Below are 24,303 nucleotides of genomic sequence, written 5' to 3'. Positions count from 1 at the left end.
GCAAGGCTTTGCTCTAAGAAAAATTGAAAGGAGCCCAGTGCTCCAGACCCGTGAAATCCTGGGTGCCCAGCACATGATTTCTATGAAAAAATTTCCTAGTTGCCCCGGAACAATAGTTAAGCACCACGGTCCAACTGGGTGCTGGTAGAGCACAACCTTGAGTAGTCAAACACAAAGTAGCAGTGATGAGCAGGGGCCATGAAACTATCTCATACATGTACATAACCCTCAGTTGCAGTAAATATTTCAGTGACCAGCCTTGGTGATTATTCATTTTTAACTTGCAATCTGTCAGTCACATCACTTCAGTGATTCAGTGCATGAGTGCCCCTGAGTTGGAGTTTACAGCTCAAATTATGATATACTATAATTATAATTATTATAAGTATTCAATGTGAGATTGCAAAACTTTTCGTTATTCACTCAAAAGAATAACAATACACAACATTCAAGATAGGATCACAATTTTATTTTAAAGACCACATCAGTAAATGGTAATAATTCTTGCTGTATTTTACAAAATTGCAAAAACAGTTTTTGCAATAAACTTGTGTGGGCTCTCTTGCTTTAGCTTGTGGTTTGAACTGACAATGTGTCTGTGCAGTTTTAATCAGGCTCTGAGTTTTGGGAAGACTAAAATTGAAAAAAGCATACCTTTTGTTTAGTGAGGGTTATGGCGACCAGAATGTTGGAAATACTAAGGAATTTACTGTATATTAAAATATCATACCATTCAGATTGCACCATGATCCTGATAGATTTTCATATTTTATAATAAAAATTTACAAATAGAGCTTTAAAACTTTTTATAAAAGCTCCAAGGAATGTTAATAGTGGTAACATAAAAAATAGTACACTACAAGAGCAAGGTGTGAGCAATAATAGTGTTTACAAAACTAGAGGGCTCTCTGTGATCTGTTACCTTAGGGCAAATCTTTTTGAAAGTTTCCTAAAAGTTTCGTAGTCGTCGCGTTCCAGTCGAAGAAAGGTCTAAGAGAAAATTTATCTTCGATGACTTCGCCAGTAGTAAAAGCAAAAATCACCACCAGCGATATAAGCAAGCAAGTTTTGCGAACTGTAAGCTTACCTCCATGCGCTCCCTCTTTATGCGAAGATTTCTTTCCGGATTCAAGATCTGTCGATTGATCTTTCTTCCATATGCTAGCAAATGATCCAAGTTTGATTTTCCGCTACTGGTTTGCGTTGAAAGCCCCGTAAATGCTATTGCAGCACTCTTCGAAGTTATCAAACCGAGAAAACAGCGAAACTGTCAGCTGGAAACAAACCTATTCCTCGAATCTCATATTCAGTTGGTCAGACTCGCGTGCAGCACAATTCTATCGATTGAAGCGGTTGCTGCACACATACGGAGCCTAATGTAGTAAGATCGAAAGAGTCTTCCTAAACAAGAACGCATCGAAGTGGGAGGAAAGAGAACATTGTTGAGCAAAGTTCTTGGAAGAAAATTATCATGCTGTGTGTACTGCGTTAAGTAAATGACGTCACAAAGCAATTGCCTTGTGTTCTTGGTAACCAGGGGCCCGTTTCTCGAAAGTCCCGGTAGCTTTTCGGGCCCGAAATCAAATTTTCAATTCGAAATATAAAGAATAAGAGCGCGGGTTCTGGCTAGCAAACTACTCCATTGTGTTTCATTAACTGATAGTTTTATCATGTTAGATGCAAAACTATTGAAACCACTACCTTGCATGTAAACAACAACAGCTTTACGGGCCCGTTAATTATCGGGACTTTCGAGAAACGGGCCCCAGGCCATAGGAACATAGCGTTTTAATGGCGGACGAAAATTAATGGTTTTTGAGCGCCAAAAAAATACCACTTTCCTTAATCGCATGAAGCTATAATTTGCACACCATGTACTTCAAGTACTAAACTGCCTATCTAGCGAAAAAAAATGGTAGTCAAAAATTTGATCATAGTAGCACTTTAAAGTTTACATTCCAACGAGCTCCCATAGAGTCTGGACTGCCAGTAAGGTAGTGTATTTTAGGGTCTGTTTACATGGAGTTAGGGTACCCCAGGTGGGTGAGGTAACCCGCGTAGGTGGGGTAACCCGCCTGTCCATATAATCTCTCATTTTAATGTGATCACGTTTACATGTTAGGTGGGGTAACCGGCCACATGTTACCTCACCTACCTGAGGTCCCCCACCTTCATGTACACAGGCCCTTAATCAATTTTAAAGCTATTCGGTCCCTGCGTAAGTGTTCACTCATCGTCTGACCTCTGTGACACGGAGGCCTCTCTAATACAAACACTGATTCTTTGTATTTTTTGTTAAGATGCTGGTCACAGGTTGGCAGAACTGGACGGAAGCAGCAAATTTCGCTGGGTTTTGGCTGCGGGTATCATGGGATAGCTGTACATGAAATTGGACATGCACTAGGTACATAGTTACGTGCCTTAAATTTTGTGTTCATCGTGGGAAATACTGAACTTCATCAATGAGCTGAACGCTTACAATAACACCTCTAACAGATTAAAAATCACACAAGGGAACCCGGGGGTATATACTCCCTCTAATGGCCTATACGGAGAGGCTCTGCTTGAAAGGAGTATCTTTTTCATGCTTCCGGCCGGTATATGAGAGGGTAGGGAAATCTGTCATTTCCATCCGGCTACAAAACGATTGTATTGCCGTGAAAAAGTCGAGAAAATTTTTTTCTTGTTTTGTGATTTATTTAGATCTAAAGAAAGTGTATTTGTAGCAGTTGAAAGAGATGCACGGAGTTGATTCTTCCTAATTTTCTAGCTTATCGGGTGCAGAAAAAAAACAGCCTTTCGGCCCTCCTCCACTCAAATGGCTGTAAATGTTTCTTTTCAAATTTCTTTTTCAAAAAATCGGTACGATATAAAATAATATTAAAACATGAGTATTATATACTAGACAGACTAGTGTCAGTGTTAACGTGTCTCCTTTTTTGATTCTGTAAAAACATTTCCTGCATTTTTAAAGCCCATTTAAATCTCACAGGAAAAAAAATTGACCCGAAGTAGACTAGTGTGCTATTACTCCCCATAAACAGGGTTTTGGCATGAACAGAGTCGACCAGATCGCGACCGGTATGTGGAGATAATATGGGACAACATTGAAGAATGTAAGTTGACAAAGATTTATTCTTGTTGCAGTATTAAATTTGTCACTTAAACCGTATATATCAGATCAGTTTTAATTTTAACTTTGTCACTTGATAATGATCCGGTGACGACATCGAAACGTCGTGCTAAACTTTTTTCGCTTATCTTCATTCTTAAATATTAAAATTACACGCATAAATTAAGGAGGAACTTTCTTTGGGCGTGGTAGAAGCTCACTCACCCCTAAGCGAGTCGACAAGCTAAGCACTCCTAACTTACTTCAAATTCTGCGGAGTTCCACGCAACCCACCAAATTATATACTACTACACAAAAATTTCTACAATTTGATTGGCTTAGAGCAGTGGTATTTCAGCTTAATTTAAAATACCTACCTGTGAAAATTACAAACCTTTTGCGGGTAGTAGACAACAAATAATAGCATGATTTGTACGTGATATTTGGCATAAATACCAATCGTGATAATTCAAAATTGTCTCAAATTACGTATAACAATATCGAAATTTTATATCACTCGTGGTATTATGCCAAATATCACTACAAATCATGCTATTACCTATACTAATACATTAATGTGAAAGACACTAAATTAAAAATAATACCACGAGCGGATGGTTTTACTTCATCCGAGACATTTTGAGATCGATTATATATCTGGAGTCTGGCCTGGATAGCGTCGCACCAGTGGAAGGATAGGATCTTACCTTCGCGAATAACTCTTGGATCAAAGGACTACATTTTTTGTCATCGTTACAATCTTGATAAAGATAACATGAGCTTATAGTGACATTCATAAGTATTTTCTGTTGGTGTTTCTGTTCTTACTAATTATTTTGTTTTTGTTTCTGTTGTTGTTATTCTGAACAGCGCAAAAGCACAACTTCAGGAAGTACTCTACATCCTCAATCAACAGTCTGAACGTTCCCTATGACTATGGATCTATAATGCATTATGGGAAGCGAGACTTTTCCAAGTTTCCTTACTTCTTAACTACTATAAAGCCCAAGAGGTCAGGCGTTTCAATAGGCCAGCGGAAGCACCTAAGCCCATTGGACGTAAAACAAATGAACTTGTATTACGAATGCAACAAGAAATAAATACTGACGACAGCCGAAAATCAATATGGGGAATGCGTTTTCTTATAGTTGCCTAATCTCACCTGGCCCCAGTTGTTCAGAAGGTAGATATCGCTATCCACAGGATAATCCACAGGATAAATCTCTATCCAATGGATAGCGCAATTGGTTTCCCTTATACTTATCCACTGGATAGTGATTTATCCGTTGGATAGCACTGTCCAGCTCTTGAACTACTGGGGCCAGGACTAATTTCACTTGGAATTACATATCCTGCATGTCGATATTCAAGGAGGCGAAAACCGAAAAGCATACTAAATCCTAATTGTCACTGACGTTATTCCACAGTTTAACTGCATTATAACTGATCGAACTGGTTAGCAAAGCTCGACGACTGATTGAAAAATTTGAATTCCAAACCACTGCTTACCTAGCCAGTTCCGGCTTTTTTCCGCTTTTCCTCTCCCACCCCTTTCAACGCTTTCAGAGTTAAGGCATGGGTTGAAAGGCTAAAAAGACCCCCCACAGAGAATGCAAAGATCCTCTTTAATGACACAGAAGGATCCAAGTAAAGGGTTTCACAAAGATATGATAAGACATATCTCACTAAAATAGTTTTGGAAAATTCATCCCAAGCATCACGTGACATTCCTTAGACCATGACGTCACAAAATCTGTTTTCTCAAACGGGGCAAGGTTGTTAAGTTTCAGCCTAAAAGTACTTGTCATCGAGTTGTCAGCGAAACTGTCTGGATTGTCAATTAACCTTGCAAGATGGATTAAAGCATTTTTATTAAATTATTTTATTTAATTGTTTATTATTTTTATTAAAGCATTTTATTTAGTCTTTTATAAGTCACGTGACCTACTTTTCCTTTTTCGCAATCCTTGCTCCACTTAGGCATACATGCAGGGCTATTTCATAATATCCAGGCCATGAAAAAAACACTGGTGCCTAAGAATATTTACTGCTCTTTCATTTCCTTTCCCCCGTTTTAATTTGAAAACTTCGAACGTTAACGATCGTTTGCAACAATGAATATGTCACATATTGTTAAGGCCACCGAGCTAAAACTGTTTGCCAAGTTTCATGACGACTGATCAAACTAGCAATGCGTTTCAAATGGCACTTTGCCAAATTATGCAAATTAGGACTGAACCCATTCAGAGAAAAGGATGGAGTCTTTCAGTGGCGTTCTCAGAGCTTTCAGAGACCTTCTTTGGCGTGACATTAATTCAAATAAAGTCATTTTCGCAAGCTTCGCATTCAGTTTTCAAGCATTTGACAAATCCAAATTGAATTTCTTCTTTGGCCAGTTATGAAAATCATTGAGAATCTGATAAAAGGTTTAAGCTCAGTAGAAGGCCTGCTGTTACCAGTGGCCTCGACCTTCCAAGCTCGCGAAACTGCGCAACGGACCACGGGCTCCTCAGCTGCGAATACGACAATTATCCTTTTTTGCTTTTATAGCGAGTACATTCTAAGAGATATTTTTCAAGAAGAGCTGTAACTAAAAGGAAAAACGGATTAAATCACATATCAGTATATCTGGACATTTGAAATCTGGATAAGTCTGGCAGGATGGAAAACAAAAAATGTTATCAGTCGTTAAAATGGTTAAATATTTTTATACCCTTAATTTTCTGCTCAATTAGTATACATCAACGCACAGACATCATACCTGTTTGCTCCAATGAAATTATCAACTAGAATTATTGAATTCGGCTTTTGTATGATGTGAAGAATATTATTATATGAAGATTGGGTCGTGGAAGTGGACAACAGCCAACGAGTTCAGCATAATTCCTTCAAAATATTTCAAAGTTCTTCTTAAAGCTTACCGTACCCCGTCGTAGCCTTTCTTCAAACCTGTGGCTCATTTCTCGGTACCGAGTTTCAGAATATAAACAGATGTTTTTTTTTTCTTGCACTGAATGCTCCTCAAAGGCTTGATAACATCCATCGAGCAATAGAATGTGCGTGTTATTGATTTCTGACCCGTTTATAGCAGCCTATCGAATCGAATCGATGTCATATTGCTCGCATCTTCCTAATATGGTAAGTGTCAGTACAAGTGCATGTGGTTATTTAACCATTATTCCACCAGTGTGCGTTGGATAAGAGTTAGCTATAATTATCTCATATCCATAAAGCATCGGAATAATTGTTTTATTCAAAATGCCCACAAAATATCGAGGATTCTTCCCGACTTTACTTGTAAAAACAACGGCTTTTCAGCTTGTTTTTGATCAGACGCGTACAGTTACAATATATGGTGACCATGGCATAATGGTTCATATACCATGATTGCTAAGCCAATGAGAGATCTAGAATTGCATTATCCAATTGTCCAGTTCTTAATAATAAGAATAATTAGCCGGGGGGTTGGAACCACCCAAAAACGGCGAAATATTTTGAATGAATGATGGATTACGAAATAATTGTTATAACTAACCAATTATTTTCTCTTTTGACATTTTGTGATGTGAAATATTTTTTTCGATGAAAATTGCAAATTTTTGTTTTAAAGTTCGATTTCGGTGACCTGGTAACAGATCAAGGTTGACGGCTAATACTGGGGCTTGTAATGAAGTGGTAGTGGCTGAATAATGTCTCTAGTAGGGAAATACTGAAACAGTTTGTCTCCTATTGTTAATGTAGCCATCTTTGTTTGGCTTTATACGAATTCTTCATTTAGTCAACTGCAGCGATTTTATGGATTAAATAATAAAATAAATTGAATTTTAGTGGTGTTAATTAAAAAATATTAACAGCTATACTCAAAGATTTAGCAACTCTTTTGAAACAAAAAAGTTCAAGCGTCCAACGTTTGTTCAGGCAAGCCATTTAATCAAAAGATTTTTAGATCCTCTGCTATAAAGAGGGCACTTTTCTGATCTTTCGTCGCACTCTGAACAAGATGTTGTTCCTGTGCGTTTTCCTTTTTGCGACGTCATCTCTGGCAGCCAGCTTGAATGATTATGATGTTGGTAACCGAACCAAACGAGGTAGGTAACTCAAATTTAAAATTAATCTGTTCCTCTAACAGCAGAATTACTCGTCTAGGCAGTTTTTACCCTTCAAGACACCACACCGCTCGACGGGGCAGCTGTGGGATCTGGTCAAGTAAGACAATTCGATTCTTTTTAATTGGCCCCTTTGAAACGACATAGATTGTGAGGCAGTGACGAGAGAGCTGGTTCATCGGCTGAACAGGGGCGGATTCACATTTTCTGATTCACCTTTTACCCAACCTGAGTGCAAGAATGAGATCAGTTTTTCTTGAAAACCGCAGAATGAAAGAAACGGCCAGCCAGGTAATGTAACCATTTGACTAAAGGACCGCTATGACCTAAGACAATTTTGTTATCCATCCATCCAAGAAATTTTGGCAATCACGTGACCGTACCCTTGTACGTCCGTACAGACGCTGAGGGAGGGGGAGGGGGTCAGGAACCGGCCCGTCGGGGGGGGGGGGGGAGGAGTATGTTATAGCTGAGCTCCCGCGTGCGCAAAGCGCGCGCAGCGAAGCACCGTAGGTAAGAAAATTTGGTTATCTATGCATCCAAAAAAATTTTGGTTATGAGACGATCGTCCGTACGTCCGTACGTACGCCACCCCTTCATGTAAGGCGGGGTGAAATTTTGCAATTCAAGTACCCAGTACCCGCTCGTTTCGGCGGTAAATCGCATAGCTACCCGGACTTTAAGAGATAACAAAAACAACAACAACAAAGCCGAGGAGCTAGAACGAGCGATAACAAGCAAAGGAGACCAATTGGAAGAATAACATGTCTGAGAATTTTATAGACCAGACAGCTCGCACAAGGAGCTTGGCGGTTCTCAAAATTCAGATGTGGCTGGCCGGACGGGTAATTTTTGAAACTGAATTGAAATAAGATTTTTGTTTTTAAGGTTTTAAGTGTTTGCTCACATAATAGAAGATTGACCTGACTGAACAGTCCCGTCTAATAGTGAATTCTCTATTTGAAAACGTTTTATGTTGTTGTCATTTCTATAATTTGTTGTGCAATGGCACGTGCTTCGATCGTCCTAAATAATGAATGAGTGTAATATGTCTTGCTACATTATTCTGTGAAAAACTGCAAAATTATAGGTAGAATAGGGCAAGAAATGACAATATCTCTGTCCGAGGTCTGAACGATAAACAAACATAGCCTGATAGTTCTACTTACCTCAGATGTGATATAATTATACGCGCTACAAGATTTGTAAGGTAAACTCGTAGCGAGCCACACAAAAAAGGGCCCAATTTTTCTTTTTTGGCCTTTCCTTTAGACAGAGAGATAAAACCGACAAGTTAAAACGGCTGCTAAAGTTATTAAATTATATTTCGGGACTATCCAATTAATCTTATACTATAAAGGACGGCCTAGTTGGGCAAAGAGGTAATTTTGCTTGGGAAGAATTTGTTTTCCACGCCTAATCTACTGTGGCCAAAGGTGATTGCTATTTTTTGGGTTGTACATTTAAGACAAGTCAATGTAAGATTCTAGATGTTCTTTCATTATCTTTTCTCTAAAATCGCCCAAATCACAAATCAGTTAACTGAATCTCTCCAGTTAACTGATTTGTGGATAATTTAAAAATTTATTGTTTGATTTAAATTATAAATGTTAACTGGAGCTCAGCTTTTATCCCTGGCTAAATCTATATATTAGCAAAGGATGATACTTACTTTCCATAGCTTTTTACTGCCCCACTCGCATCTTTAACTACTTCTCTTCTCCTCTCCTTTGATCTTGAAGCTTCTGAGGAATACGAAATGTTTGAAGGTGATTTATGGCTACCGAAAGAACAAATTGAAGCTGCAAAGAATGGCATGGACCCTACTAATATCGGCGGAGTTCGAGGGCTTTCTCGCCACAACCAATGGCCTGGTGGAATAGTTTATTACACTATAAGCACAAGTAAGTGAGAACTCCTATTACCTGAAGATCTAAAGTGTTATTTTTTTTGAAATTTATTATAAGGCTGCCACGTACATGTAGTACAGTAGAACAGTAGAGCTCGCCCCCATGTAAGGGAATCCAAGACGGTCTTGGATTGTGAATACCAAGCTGTGGATTCCGGATTCCAGGAACTGGATTCCACATTTTTTTGTCAGGGGAATTTGGATTATTTGGATTCCAATCGTTAGCAGGATCCGGATTACTTGAGCTTAGAGTATTGCGGATTCCAACGCCCAAGATTCCGAATTCCACAAGAAATTTTCCAGCCTGATTCCGGCAGATTTCCAAGCAAAAATTTACCGGATTCCGGAATCCGAATTCCCTTACACTGGGGCAAGTAAAGCGCCCAGTTGTATTTTTCTTTATAACCATCAACATCGCATTCGTTTTCTGGTGGAATGTGCTAGTTTTTCTGAATGAATAAGAGTTAGTAGTTTTTATTTTCTTTAATTTAAATTCTCAGTTCAGAGAACGCGAATCAGAAAAAGTTCTTGTGCAAAATTTTTGGGAACAGATCGAGACTCCTTGGTCATGTGAATCATTGAACGTAGATGTTAGAAGAGACTTGTGCCGAAAAGCTTCACTATCGTGCACTCAAGTGCATTATATTAAATTCAGTGAAATCGTTTCCTTTAAGCATCACGCCATTTACTAGTTTAGTTACTTTGCTTTTATTCCAGAAAGGCCATTTAAGATCCACTATATTAACAACGCAATCAAGAATTGGGAAGAGAAGACATGCCTAAGGTTTAGAAAGAGAACGACTCAAAGGGACTACATTGACTTCGTAATTGAGCAGTTTTCGGGGTAAGGACAAGAATAGACAAGAGTGGCCCTGATTTTTGCTGTAACCCGAGAGTCAGCCCCGTTACGTTTTGATTTGGACAAAGAAAAAATCTGAGTCCACGACCGGAATTGAGCCTATGACCTTCTGCACACCGGTAGGATGCTCTAACCACTGAGCTACCAAGGGCTCGCGGCGAGCTGGGCCACATACAAGGTTCATGTATAACATGCGTCCTGCGTAGTACTAGGCTACATAATGTCGAATTCGTCATGCGTGTGATAATTTCATGTGAAAAAGTGAAAAAGAAACCTGTTTCGGCTGCAGACATAAAAGTAGGAAGACCCATATCAATTTTGTTAGCAGTTTTTAAAGGACTGTTTAAAAATAGTCATTTGTCCAATCTTAAAAGTGTTTTTTAGCAAACCGACCGAAAAACATCTGGTCTTTATTTTTGCAGGTGTTATAGTCGAGGTATTGGCCGTGTTGGCGGAAGGCAGGTAATTAACCTTGGTTTTTCCTGCATAGGATTGCATGTTGCAGTTCACGAGATTGGTCACGCCATTGGTAAGTGTGGAGCCCCAACAAATGTTGATGGCTTTTTAACCTCTTATCACGTGATTTGTATGGCAACAGCAGTGACGATATTTCCGCGGGGCACTCCCTATTATGGCTTATTCGGGAAGACTCCACTCAAAAGGGGTACTTTTTCAGGATTCAGGTATACGAAAAGACGTGTTAGAGTATATAAAAGGGTTCGACAGATGTAGCTTACGGCTATAGCATTTATTTCATTTAACCCAACATGAAAATAAGTGTTACAAGTAGGTATGTGTGCGAGTAGCATTTTTCAATGGGAGGTGTACAAAACGGGATGCACCTATTCTGTTCGAGATGGTGTGTAAAAGGGTGAGGGGTTGAATCTTGGGGGGGACCTCCGCGGGTAAAACTTTGCTGAGGTGAGATTTGAAAAAGCGAGATGGGTGCCTCGGAGAGATACTCCCTATATAAAGGTATGTGCGTCCCAATGGGCAGGATTTTTGGTCCTTTTTGGTCTGAAAACGGGTATGGTTTTCTAGGGAACTACGGGAGTGTATGTGAACGTATTTATCGTTTCACCCCAAATGAATAAGAACGAAGTAGAAATTTAACGCGAATTCGAAATAAATTCGAAACAAAGTTTTGTTTGCGCTCTAATCTAAGAAATGATGACATAATATCTGCATAAAAGCCAGGCCTGTAGACTGCAAAACAGTCGGAGTTTTCCTCAAAATCAGTAAAGAAATCGGTAACGCATGGCGTAAGAGTCTTATGCGCGCGAACCGCGCGAGCCTCATCCCCAGTCTCGCTCTCTGTTTTCAGCCTCGTTCCACACCTTTTGTTTGACTGCTCGCGCGTACTTGAATACGCAAAAATACGGACTGTTTTGCAGTCTACCAGGCCTGAAAATGGGTTTAAGTCTTAGGGGTCTGGTCTGCAAACTGGTGTGAAAAATGGCATTTTCTGGTCTGAAATAGGGTCAGGTTTTGGAGAACTGGGGCACACCCCCACCAAGAATTCTTAGCAGTACAACTACCCACCCTTCCCCCCCTCCCCCCCTTCCCAATGGGCCTTCAGACGGCCTAGACGCATCAATGGAAAGCCTGGATATTTGCCATTCACAACATTTTTGGAAAATTTCCGGAAGTATTTCAGTAAAATGATCGTGTCACAGTTCTGATAAAAAAACGCCTCCTTTTTGCTGTAGAGTCGTTATACGCTCCCTCTTGAACCCCCTTTACACCTCTTGAAATTAAGCAGAAAACCGACGGGCGTAGGTAATTTTATTTGTTATGTTTGACTTAATTGTCATCACATTAACAGGATTCTGGCACGAACAAAGTCGCCCAGACCGTGATGAATATGTGGAGGTTATTTGGAAAAACATAATGAAAGGTAATCAGTAATAATAATAATAATATCATTGATCATGATAATAATGATAGAACTATAACAGCGAACGGACCGGACATCCGTCGTTAAAGATTCAGTGAATTCCACCTGCAAACTGATAGATATGGTTATCCCATCAGACAGAATCATCCGGAACTGAAGGAAATCGAGAAGAAAAGAGAGTAGAAAGACCATCAGAACTAGAAACACAGAGAATGTGGCAGATAAAAACCGAAAAGATCCCTGTGGTTGTTGGATTTAAAACTGAGAAGTTGAGGCAGAGAAATCTCTGCTAGTTTTCATTGCATCATTTATATCAGTCTCTTAAAGTGATGCTCACACTGACCCTTTACTTAAGAATTTAAAAATTCTCAATCTCGAGAATATCTGCAAACTTCAAATAGAAAACTTATGTATCAATAGAGATCTGGCTTACTTCCTTATAGCTTCAATAACATGTTTTTGGTGACACGCCAGGTGCATTCTTATGGCACTAGAAGTTCGGAGCTTTTTTATTTACCACAATGCAGGACTAATATAAGAAAGTTCTCCATCAGTTTCCAAGGTGCTAAATTTTTTAACTCTCTTAGTTTTGAAATTCGAAATGCAACAAGAACCGCTTCCTTTTGCTGTAAGCTGAATGTATTCCTCTTATCATAAATATATTTTTTTTGTTTTTGATTTTGTTTTGTTTTTTTTTGTTGTCATTTTTAGCCTTACTATGATTAGTACGAGTCTCTAATATATTTTAAGGTTTACATGTAGCTCTGCCATTGATTTTCCATGTAATTATGATAATATTTGTTCTTGTTATTTAACTGAGGGAACCCATTCCTTATAAGCCGGGTGACTTCTCTAGGGCTTTCTCGCCATGAGAGTTTAAATAATTACTAGATTTCCTTGCTTTATACAATTTCTGGCAAAACAATAAACTGAAACTGAAACTGAAACTCCTGTTAGCCTTTTGCCTAATTAATTTTTCTCAAAAATTACATAGGAAAGGAAGGCCAGTTCCAGAAGTACCCAAATTACATGATAGACAGTTTGGGCGTCGAGTACGACTACGAATCTGTGATGCATTATGGACGATTTGACTTCAGCAAATATGTTTTTCTGCCCACCTTAAAAGCCAAAAAGCCTGGGAAGAAAATCAGTCCCAGCAAACGGCTCAGTCCGTTGGACGCCAAACAGGCGAATCTGCTCTACAAATGCAACAAGTGAAGGAAGAAGTGAGTATTTTCATGAAATAATAACTAATGGACAAAGAGGGAAATGCCCAGATTTAATTTGCCCTTGGAAACGTGAATTTCTCCAAATGAAAGTTAATCTTAAACAAATTAATTGGAAGATGGTTTTCGGTGAGGTCCGTAAACTTTTTATTAGTGTTGTCAAGAGAGAGAGATGGGACATTATGTTCTCTTTGTGTGTCTTGATCATTCTTAGCATTGTTTTCCGTTTAAGGCAGTCGTACTATTACGTTTCAAACTATCGACAGACGTCAAAGGAGTTAGACTGACCTGTTGATTAAAACCTCCACAAATAACTTAAATACGTGAAATTCACATATCCCAGCCAACACCCTACGATTTCCTTTCTGTCCCGTTTTTCTCTCGGATTAATCAAGGTTTCTGGGAAACTACCCAACTACCCCTCCCCTAAGCCACCGTTTTGCCCTGAGCGAGAAGTAAGAGTTAATGTTAGCTTAGGGGAGGGGTAGGTGGGCAGTTTCCCAGAAACCTAAATTTCTCTCTTAGTATCTTGTGAAATGTTAATGCAATAAAGGCTACAATTTTAAATGTCTAGGATGTTAAGTTGGCGTATTAGGCGCTTGAAAGCAAAGTGGGCGCAAGAAAAGAACGGGAAAGGCGAGGAAGACAAGCGTGTTCTGCGCCCTGTTCTTCTATTTTTAAGTTATGCAAGCGCTATCTGGGTCAAACTATATCTCAGTTCGCCACTTCCATAATTCAATTCAACACATCAACACCCTGCTCAATCTCACGCACACCTCAAATAGCAATGAAATACAGTCGACTCCCGATAACTCGAAGGTCCTCGAATCCTCGCTAACGTGAACCAAAATTGATTTCCCCTGGATTCCCTTCGCACAAATATTATTATTTTATCCACGGTAACTGACGAACCCTCGATAAATTGAACCTCCCGCTAACTCGAAGGAATTTTTCCCCTTCAGATCATTTGTAATATAAATTTGCCCTCGATAACTCGAACCATGTTTTAAGCGCCTGACAAGTCAAAAAATGTTAAGTGTACTGCACTCCTAGACATTGAAATTATTTCAGCAACCATACATGTATTCTTTGTCTTTACGTTTTTGTCAGTCCAGTTTAAATACAGTGCCCAGCACTATGTATTTCTCAAGTTCTGAAATGAGTATGTTACTTTTAATTGCAGTCATTCCCCATCCCATTTTCTCACTTCCACTGAGTTATTTTCTTCGAACTCACGCTATTTCAAACCTTTTTCGATTTCCCTTGAAGGCTCGAGTAATCGGGAGTCGACTGTAGTTATATAGGGGCACTTGGAAATCTACCTTTCACAGTACACGCACGGTATGCTATTGCCTATTCTGTGCAAATAAAAATAGCGTCATTGTTTTTTCCTTTCAGGCCAACTTGTACTTTTGATGATCAAGAAAACCAGTTTGCAAACGGTGCCTGGATTATTGAAAAATAAACTGATATGAACAATATCTTTTGGTCTCTGTTGATGTCGTTAAATTTACCACAGTATAATATACGGTGAATGACCTTATAAATGACTATTTCCAAACTGAATAAACATCTCTTATCTAATCAACGCCCCCTGTACGCTGTTTTATTATTATTATTATTATTATTATTATTATTATTATTATTATTATTATTATTATTATTATTATTATTATTATATTAGACGCCTCTCTCTGGGAATTAGCAAAAAGGAGCAAAATCATTCAATTCATTGAGTTTCTTGCTTGATTAACCAGGGTTTGCGTATCTCATCTTGTTCAATGTCTTGAAGTTCAAAGTAAGGATAGACTAATGATGGCAACACAATAACCCCTAGCAAGATTCTGGCATTAATGTTGGAATTTGAAAGAGAGCGATGTGGATCTCTAGATGGCCAAGGTGTGTCAATTGATGGTGTGGATATTCCGCTATTTTTAAACTCTCTGGTATTTTCGCCGAAAGGATATTAGTTTTGTTGAGCTTGTAACAGTTATCATAATAAACGCCTCTCTAGTTTTTAACGCCTCCTATCTATTAGACGCCCCTGATTGGACCCCAAAAAGTAAATAGATGCCCCGGGCGTTTATGGTTAAGACGTCGACCAAAACAACGCCTCGGTTGTAGGTGCAGTAACAAAAGTTAACAATCCGCCAGATATTGGGTGAAGGATGCTAAAACGTGCATGCTTATCTCACTGGAGCTTACAAATGCCTTTGTTGTGTGAACATGGTTAATATGCTTACACTTGGGTTTATTTCACATGCAGTGTGAACAAGAATCATGCGGCACGAACATTTTTCACAATAAGTTTTCGCTTATCCAGTTTGCATTTATCCCTGCGCACACGTGTCAAGTGCACACGCAAGTCCCACCTTCCCGGATTTTATACGAAGAGGCTGGCCTAGTGGGGCTAACCTCTCACCCTCTTATAAACCATTTTTGACAGAAACTCGGTGCCCCTTCCCATTCCTAGTTTAGAACTTTGTATCCCTTTTAACTGTTGTAAATAAACTGTCTTTAAAACATGAAAGGGGAACTTCCATATTTCGAAAGTTTAAAGAGGCTTTTTTATCTCATGTAAAACTGTAAGCTACCTTAGCTTGATGGGACCGGTCCAAATTTTGAGCACTTGACATGGAGTAACAGTACGTTCATCAGAAGATTCAAGGGTATTTTTCTTTTCTTTTTTTTCTTTAAATAACCACAATATCTTGATACAGTAAAATGTGAAAAACACAACTTTCAAAAATAGTGGTTAAGTCAGTAGAATAACTCCGAATATCTAGAATTTTTGGCCTCTCTCAATCTTAAGAAATGTCTAGGCAAAATTTGCGCATAGTTCGAACAGCAACTTTTCAGAGAAAAGCCGTTGGGTCCCTTGCATCATAGTGCACTTACTGAAAAATATAATAAAAGAGCCCTGATATGTAAGAAATTTAACTTGTATTTCTATTTGTATTTTGTATTTCATTTTCTTCAGTTTAGTGCATTCGTAGTGAGCAGCATAATAACGTCATGAGTGGGATAATAACTTACGTCAAATGGGATCGTTTTACTTCGGCCACACTTTCAAAAAACATCACCTTTCGTTGTAGTAAGGAAGAGCTAATTGAAACCAACTCGTATTATTTAATATATTAGAAAAATTCAAGTCTGAGTCTTTATTCACTGAGATAGCCCTTGCGCAACCGCAGTATCAATATAGGATAACTCACCTCATGCAAGAGATTCCGGATGCAGGGAAATTTTTTTGCTTGAGGAATCTGGAATTTGGAAAAGTTTTTCTTGTGGAAACCGGAAACCTGGGCTTTAAAATCAGGAATACAGCTCAAAGGATCCGGAATCCTATTAACGGCCGGGAGTCCAGGTTCCACAGACAGAGACTGAAATCGTGTACAATGAATCGGAATCCACGGCGTGAAATCCAGAATCCGAGACTGTACTTGTGCTCCCTTACACGGTGCGAAATAACTAACTAAAGGCTTTTGTTCACACATGCGGACGGTGATTTAATTTGATTCGTTTCTGTAACGAAGCATCAAGCTGTACCTCGTCGATCTTGAAATTGGATCATTTCATATCAAATAGGTTTCCGTGCCACCCTTTGGTGTGAAATGAATGGGTGCTAATACCATACCGAATAGCTTCTCATGTCGAGATGAAAAACTATCCAGTACATTGCAGACAAATTCTCCTGAGTGAACATGATATATTGCATTTGATGTCTTCCTTTATATATATAATGTTACTTTTAAAGCAGAAGCTTGAGCGAAAAAAGTATAACTATGTATTAATATATTTTTTCATGACAAAATTTTAGAAAAGAAAAATTCATCATATCATTTTCATCAAACATCCGGGCCCTGAGTTGGTCGAAGGCCGATTAGCGCTTAACCCGGGGTTAAATTTAACCCTGGTTTCTTTTTCTTGTGACTAGAAGTATTTTATCGGATAATTTTGTCTGTTGTTATTTTTAGAGCTTCCAATCATCAACTTGTAGACAAAAAGAATTACAACTGATCTGAAATGCTTTTTAAGCTTTTATATCTGTATCAAATCTCGCACTAACCATGGGTTATCTTAACCCAGCTTTGAATAACTCGGCCACGGATTTCAGCCGTACTGTAAATAGGGTTTCCCCCAGACGACTGGCCCTTTCTTATACATTTCGTCCAGCTGAAACAAACTTTTTTCGCAACACCAATCTTTTTCGCTTAGTTCACTCACGAAGGTTAACCGACACCCTCAGTATGTACCGGTAATTAAGTAAACCGCTGTTACACGACTACGACGTGAAACGTCTTAGTTTCACGTTGATGAAGGACGTGAACACGAGAAAAGGATTTAATTATTTTTCTTTCCCTGCCCTTAGATCACAGTCGGAATTTAACACCAGAAAAATTTGACAACATTTGACAAATTGAAAGAAATCATCTTTATTTTTCTGCAGATTTTAGACTGGAAATATTCTTGTATCATTCTTAAATTATAGCTTATGACATTTCAGAGTGTATTGGAATATCAATAATGTAAATTAGTGCATGTGTTTTCGTTTTGTTGGCTACTTTTGCCGTTTAGAGAAAGGAGTCAGAGTTAAAAACAGTTTTTCGTATATCAATTGTATTTATAGATATTCAGCACAAAAAAATGTATCCTTTTCAGAATCTCAGCCTGGGGTTTATTCTTAAGATATTCTTAAAATTTCGCAAATTTTCAAGTCTCGATCTGCCGTCGCCGTCGAAGACGCTAAAGATTAAAGGTCCCCGTTAACTGATAATGAATACGGATTCGAATAATTTGAAAACTAAACTACTGCTCACTATCCTGACTCCCTTCCCTTATCTCTTCCTCTACATCCCTTATCGACGCTTACGCTCAGACTATTGTTCGCCTAGCTCCTTCGGACCTGCCAACTTTCATGATTCTGCAAAGAGTCTCACGATTTTTTAACTTTTCTCACGGCCTCAAGGCTCTAAATCTCACGGTTTTTTGGGAAATATCATTCTGAAATGAAATGTTCCCTTGCTGATCTGAATAAAAACGAAAATTTCGTGAGGAATGCTAAACAAGAGTCTGTTTATGCTTTGACTATACGTTTTGGCCATGACTTTGTCATTATTATTGTTGTTATACTTAATTATCTGGAAGAAACGACCCTTTGCTGTAAGCTTCGTGCAGTGATGACCTCTTTCGTCGCCCCCTAGAGTCATCATGATCGAAGAACTGAAAAATGGCACCTTGTGACAAGTGGGACCACGCTAAAACAAGGTTCTAGTTAAATAAACAATTATTTCGCCAATGGAAAATGAGTTCGTTTAATGTTGTTCTTGAAAAAAAATGAGAATCCTACTACAGTGTACTTTTTGTAGAATCGCCAGTTCGATCAGGGGTTGGCAGGTCTGTTCCTTTGTCAACCCACTGACTCCCAGAGTGACTTATGGAGTCTTTTAATAGGCTTCTCAGTAGCTTTTGATTTCTCTTTTGTTAATATTATATTTTTTATACCTTTAAGTTTCACTCCCCCCCCCCCCCCCCCCACCCCCACCTTCACAGACGCGATGTCACAGTAACAAACGAATATCATGCCCGATTGCCTGATAGCACAAATGGAATTATCATTCCAATTCTTTAAGTAGGATAAGTAAAAATTGCTTTTCCTTTTCATCAATAACAATTGTTTTAACCTAAAGAAAAATACTTTATAAATTCCAAAATATTAAGTTCGGTATCTGAGTAAAAAATCACGGATTTGAGATTAGCTTTTAATGAAACTGCATGTAGTGCCTGAACTAATATAATTTTTATTGAATGGAAAACAACAATGTCTTTTGTTGGGCTTTCTATGTATTCTTGATTTAGTCAACTGCAGCAGTTTTGTGGATTAAATTATAAAATAAATTGAATTTTGTTGGTGATAATTGAAAAATATTAACAGCTATACTCAAAGATTTAGCAACTCTTTTGAAACAAAAAAGTTCGAGCGTCCTGCGTTTGTTCAGGCAAACCATTTAATTAAAAGATTTTTAGATCATCTGCTATAAAGAGCGCAATTTTCTGATCTTTTGTCGCACTCTGATCAAGATGTTGTTCCTGTGCGTTTTCCTTTTTGCGACGTCATCTCTGGCAGCCAGCTTGAATGATTATGATGTTGGTAACAGAACCAAACGAGGTAGGTGGTTCAAATTTAAAACTAATCTGTTGCTCCAACAGCAGAATTCCTTGTCAATGCAGTTTTTACCCTCCATGACACCACACCGCTCGGCACGGTACGGGGCCACCGCAGGATCTGGTCAAGTAGTAAAATTCGACTTTTTGATTGGCTCCTTTCAAACGACGTAGATATGTGAGGGAGGGACGCGAGATCTGGTTCATGTACAAGATAAGAGCCTACCAAGCTGAACAGGCGCGAATTGCGCACATTTTCTCATTCAACTTTCACCTCAACCCGTGTGCAAGAATGAGATCAGTTTTTCTGAAACCGCAGAATGATAAACGGCCCACCAGGCAATGTAAACCATTTGAAAGGACAGCTAGGAGTGATACTCCTTGCTTTTCTTAGCTAATTTTTTACTGCCCCACTCGCGTCTTTACCTAATTCTCTTCTCCTGTCCTTTGATCTCGAAGCTTCTAGGGAATACGAAATGTTTGAAGGTGATCTATGGCTACCGAAAGAACAAATTGAAGCAGCTAAGAATGGCATGGACCCTACAAATGTCGGAGGAGTTCGAGGGCTGTCTCGAAACAGGCAATGGCCTGGTGGAATAGTTTATTACACTATAAGCACAAGTAAGTGAGAACTCCTATTACATGAGATATAAAGTGTTAAGGCCGCCACGTACATGCAGTAGAGTAGAGCGATAGAGCTCGCCCCCGGGTAATAAAATTGAAACCAAGACAGTCTTGGATTGTGAATTCCAAGCTTCGCGGATTCCAGATTTTTTTTCAGAGGAATTGGTTTATTAGGATTCCAGTCGTTAGCGGGATCCAGATTCCTTGAGTTTAGTGTATTGCAGATTCCAAAGCCCAAGATTCCGAATGACACAGGAAAATTGCGGAATCCGGATTCCCTTACAATATTATGGGGCGAGTGGAGCGCCCGGTTGAATTTTCTTTTTTTAATCCCGATCAACATCAAGGCAATTAAAGACATCAAAAAAGACTCGCATTCGTTTTCTGATGGAATGTGCTAATTGAAGTAGTTAGTATTTTTTACTTCTTTAAAATTCTCAAATCAGAGAACGAGAATCAAAAAGCTTTTTTGTGCTAAATTTTCGAGGACAGATCGAGACTCCTTGGTCATCACTGAATTGAACGTAAATTGTGCCGAAAGCTTTCTTCATCGTTTCTTTGGCATAGCACTCAAGTGCATTATATTGCATTCAGCGCAATTGTTTTTCTTTAAGCATTAGGCCATTAACTAGTTTGGTTACTTTGCTTTTATTTCAGGAAGGCCATTTAAGATCCACTATATCAACAACGCAATCAAGAATTGGGAAGAGAAGACGTGCCTAAAGTTTAGAAAGAGAACATTTCAAAGGGACTACATTGACTTCGTAATTGAGCAGTTTTCGGGGTAAGGAGTAATGAATCAGGGGACAAGAGCCGATTTTCTGGAGCGGCCCTTATTTCTGCTGTAACCTTGACTCAGCCCTTTCTCGTTTTGATCTAATTCTTCATGAGAAATGATTTGATCAAAATGTCGCGAGCATGGCACAAAGAAAAAGATCTGAGTCCCCGATAGGAATTGAACCTACGACCTCGAGCTGGGCCACATACAAGGTTCATGTATAACATGCCTCCTGCGTACTGCTAGGATCAGCAATGTCGAAATCGTCATGTGTCAGGATAATTTCATGTCAAAAAAAACCTGTTTCGGCCGCTGAAATAGAGGTAGTTAGACATAATCACTCTCAAGTCCGAAGAGTGACCCACATCAATTTTCTGAGGAGTGTAAATACACCTTTGTGCAATCTTAATTTTTTTTTTTTTTAGCAAACCGACGGAAAAATATCTGGTCTTCATTTTTGCAGGTGTTATAGTCGAGGCGTTGGCCGTGTTGGCGGAAGGCAAGTCATTAACCTCGGTTTTTCCTGCATAGGATTGCATGTTGCAGTTCACGAGATTGGTCACGCCATTGGTAAGTAAACGTTGTACCAGGGACACTCAACGACGGGTTCCTCCTTTTTAGGCTATCCAGAGCACTTTTAGATATCTAGAAGTGCATGCATTCTAAGCGGCGCTATGAAATTTGTATCTTTTCGGTCATCCCAGGGGAACTTGAGTCTTTTTCGAAATACCAAGGGCTGGATCCGAAAATATTTGGTTTTCTTTCTTCTACGAAAAATAACGTGACCCGAGGAGTGAAATGTGAAAAATCAAACTCCAGAAAATCGTAGGGAATTTATTAGATGAGCTTTGAAATTTTACATGAATGGAACTGTCATCTAGGAATTTTTAGCCCTCCTCCAGGAATAAAAAGTTCTAAGCAAAATTTGCGTCTCAGAACAGATATTTTACAGAAAACAGTCGTTGGATGCCCCGGAATTACTACTAACAACTACGAATGTTAATAATGGCTTTTTATATGAGCAATCGTATCAGGTGATTTGTATCTCAACATACAATAGTGACCATATTTCGGGGAGCGCTCCCTATTATGGCTTATGCGAGAAGGCTCCTCCCAAATGTGGTACCTTTTTCAGGATTCAGGAATATGAGCTAATATGAAAAGTTAAGGATTTGACGAGTTGTAGTATACAACTGAAAGGATCCAACAGATGTAGCTTATGGCTGTAGCATTTAATTCATTTAACCCAACATGAAAATAAGTGTTAGTAGGTATGTGTGCGAGTAGCATTTTTCAGTGGGAGGTGTACAAAAGGGAATGCGCCTATTCTGTCAGAAATGGTGTGTAAAAGGGTAAGGGGTTGGATCTTGGGGCGGAACCTCCACGGGTAAAACCTTGCTGAGTGTACCTCTCAGACGATATTTGCTGCGAAGATTTTGCTCAAAAATAGCAGGAGAAAAAGAAAAGAATAATTTATGCGATTATAGCCGTAAAGTTTCAGTAATCAGTGCCAACAATTATTTTTAGCAGCTTGGTTGTGAGAAATAACCGGTCTACCTGCTCCCATACAGCTGCATGCTCATAATTCCAACTTGAAAACTTCTTAATGTCAATAATACTAAAGATTTTATCGTGTGTAAATGAATTAAGTATGTAAATAAGTTATTAAACAAACAACAACCAAAATCTGACGTGTCATTGCATTTACAGGATTCTGGCACGAACAAAGTCGCCCAGACCGTGATGAATACGTAGAGGTACTTTGGGACAACATCATTGAAAGTAAGTGGAACTTGGACTTAGATACAAGCTTAAATCAAAGCTAAAGCAATTTTTTTCCAAACAAAACATGTTCTATGAAGACATATTTTTTCTTAACAAAACATGTTTTATAAGCAGGCCGAGACTGAAAACAGTCACGAATACTGTCACTTTGCTCCACTTAAGAAGGAGCATTCCCTTTGCTATAGCTCAAGTGCTCAAGACCAATTCTTACCTGGCCACCATCTTTGCAATATATAAAAACAGAGGCCCTGATAGGCTCCTGATATAAATGAATATGAAAAAGAAAGGGTTTACATAACAAAAAAGAATTTAACCTACCACAGATTGTCTTAGTGCGCCAATATGGTCGTCTCGCCGCCCGAGACTTCATGTGAAAAATCGCTGTATGGATTTAAAAGTCCTACAGAAACCTCTTGAATTCTTTTCAATTGTCCTTTTTTTCAATTTTAGTTGTTATCTCCTTTATTGATATATCCCTTAATCATCTTAAATCATCCCACTGGTTAGCCTATTGCCTAATTAATCTTCTCAAAAATACATAGGCAAAAAAAGCAACTTCAACAAATACTCCACGTGGTCCATCGACAGTTTAGGCGTCCCGTATGACTACGAATCCGTGATGCACTATGGACGATTTGATTTCAGCAAATATGTTTTTCTGCCCACCTTAAGAGCCAAGAAGCCTGGAAAAAAGATAAGCCCCAGTAGACGGCTTAGTCCGCTGGACGCGAAACAGGCGAATCTATATTACAAGTGCAACAAGTGAAGGCAGTAAGTGAACTGTAAAGTATTACAGTGAAACCTCTATTAAGCGGACACATTCGGGACCTTTTCCAACTGAATTAACGATCAACATTCAACGGTTACTCTGTACTTTGATAAAGTTGCATGTTGTTAAAGAAGCTATCCACAGTTCAGGTTCATTGGCTTTCATTACCAACTTAAATTTGTTTGTAAATGCAAAAAAAAATTCGAGGATGCAATTCAACTCATCAGTCTCAGGCGCACCTCAAATAGCAATAAAGCTAAAACACACACTTCAAGGGGAATCAGAAATCTACCTACCCTCCTCCACTTATACCCTAAAAATGATCTCCCATATGTTACACGCATGGTATATACTTTCTACCCTGTACAAATAAAGAAATAGACTGTATCATTTTTTTTTCTTTTTAGGTCTGCTTAAACTGATCAAGAATACCTGTACGCAAATGGGGTTTGGAATATTGAAGAATAAAGAGATTAATTGACAATATCTTTTGGTCTGTTGATGTTGTTCATCACTAGTATAAAATAACCAGTACTAGAAGACCGATATTGTAGGCCAAAATTCATTAATTAAGGCTGGTCACTTAATTCAAATGCGCGAACAAGTAAACTGACAGATGCTAATTGACAATAATACTCCCAATAATGCAGGATGGTTACTTCCTACAATTCCCTTCCCTACTGACAAATTCTTCTTATAATGGCCTGTTCGGAGAGGCTCCGCCTAAGAGGGGTAAATCTTTCAGGCTTCAGGTATTTAAAAGGGTAGGGATTTCACTAGTTGAAGTATTTGAGAGGGTACAGAAATCTGTCATTTCGGTCTGTGAAAAGGACCAGAAAGGCTAACAGATGCAATTTATGGCTGTGAAAAGTAGAGAAAACTCTCTGGTTTAGTGATTTATTCATATTTAAAAGACAGTGCATTTACAAAAGTTAAAAGGGATGCAAAATTCTTAACCAGGTATATGAAAGGGGTACCATTTGTTAATAGAAGGTATGAGAAAGGGGAACCTTTTCTGTTAAAAATGGGAAATTAAAGGGTAAGGGGTTGGACTTCGGAGCCGAGGGAGCCTC

General features: G+C 38.8%; 2 protein-coding genes and 2 long non-coding RNA genes across 4 annotated transcripts; 3 read left to right on the top strand and 1 right to left on the bottom strand.

Annotated features, from left to right (window-relative positions):
• Positions 1 to 447: 447 nt before the first annotated feature.
• LOC140934901 (uncharacterized) lies at positions 448 to 1,447 on the bottom strand. The gene is made up of 2 exons (XR_012165137.1): positions 1,088 to 1,447; positions 448 to 633 (listed from the first exon to the last, which is right to left on the bottom strand). It is a non-coding gene; the product is annotated as an uncharacterized lncRNA (long non-coding RNA).
• An 852-nt stretch (positions 1,448 to 2,299) lies between these two features.
• LOC140934902 (uncharacterized) lies at positions 2,300 to 4,219 on the top strand. Its single transcript, XR_012165138.1, has 3 exons — positions 2,300 to 2,404; positions 3,045 to 3,116; positions 3,983 to 4,219. It is a non-coding gene; the product is annotated as an uncharacterized lncRNA (long non-coding RNA).
• Positions 4,220 to 7,112: 2,893 nt separating this feature from the next.
• Positions 7,113 to 13,101, top strand: LOC140934224 (blastula protease 10-like). The gene is made up of 6 exons (XM_073383887.1): positions 7,113 to 7,200; positions 8,961 to 9,122; positions 9,845 to 9,971; positions 10,409 to 10,515; positions 11,812 to 11,883; positions 12,878 to 13,101. The coding sequence occupies exons 1-6, from the start codon at positions 7,113 to 7,115 to the stop codon at positions 13,099 to 13,101; spliced, it is 780 nt and encodes a 259-aa protein (XP_073239988.1).
• A 6,089-nt stretch (positions 13,102 to 19,190) lies between these two features.
• Positions 19,191 to 23,227, top strand: LOC140934223 (blastula protease 10-like). The gene is made up of 6 exons (XM_073383885.1): positions 19,191 to 19,278; positions 19,734 to 19,895; positions 20,556 to 20,682; positions 21,140 to 21,246; positions 22,387 to 22,458; positions 23,004 to 23,227. Exons 1-6 carry the CDS (start codon positions 19,191 to 19,193, stop codon positions 23,225 to 23,227), a joined length of 780 nt encoding a protein of 259 aa, XP_073239986.1.
• The last annotated feature ends 1,076 nt before the right edge of the window (positions 23,228 to 24,303 follow it).

Source organism: Porites lutea, chromosome 4, assembly GCF_958299795.1.
Source record: "Porites lutea chromosome 4, jaPorLute2.1, whole genome shotgun sequence".
Classification (NCBI taxonomy): Eukaryota; Metazoa; Cnidaria; class Anthozoa; order Scleractinia; family Poritidae; genus Porites; species Porites lutea.
Note: the sequence above shows the minus strand (reverse complement) of the source record. Positions and strands in the feature narration are given on the sequence as shown.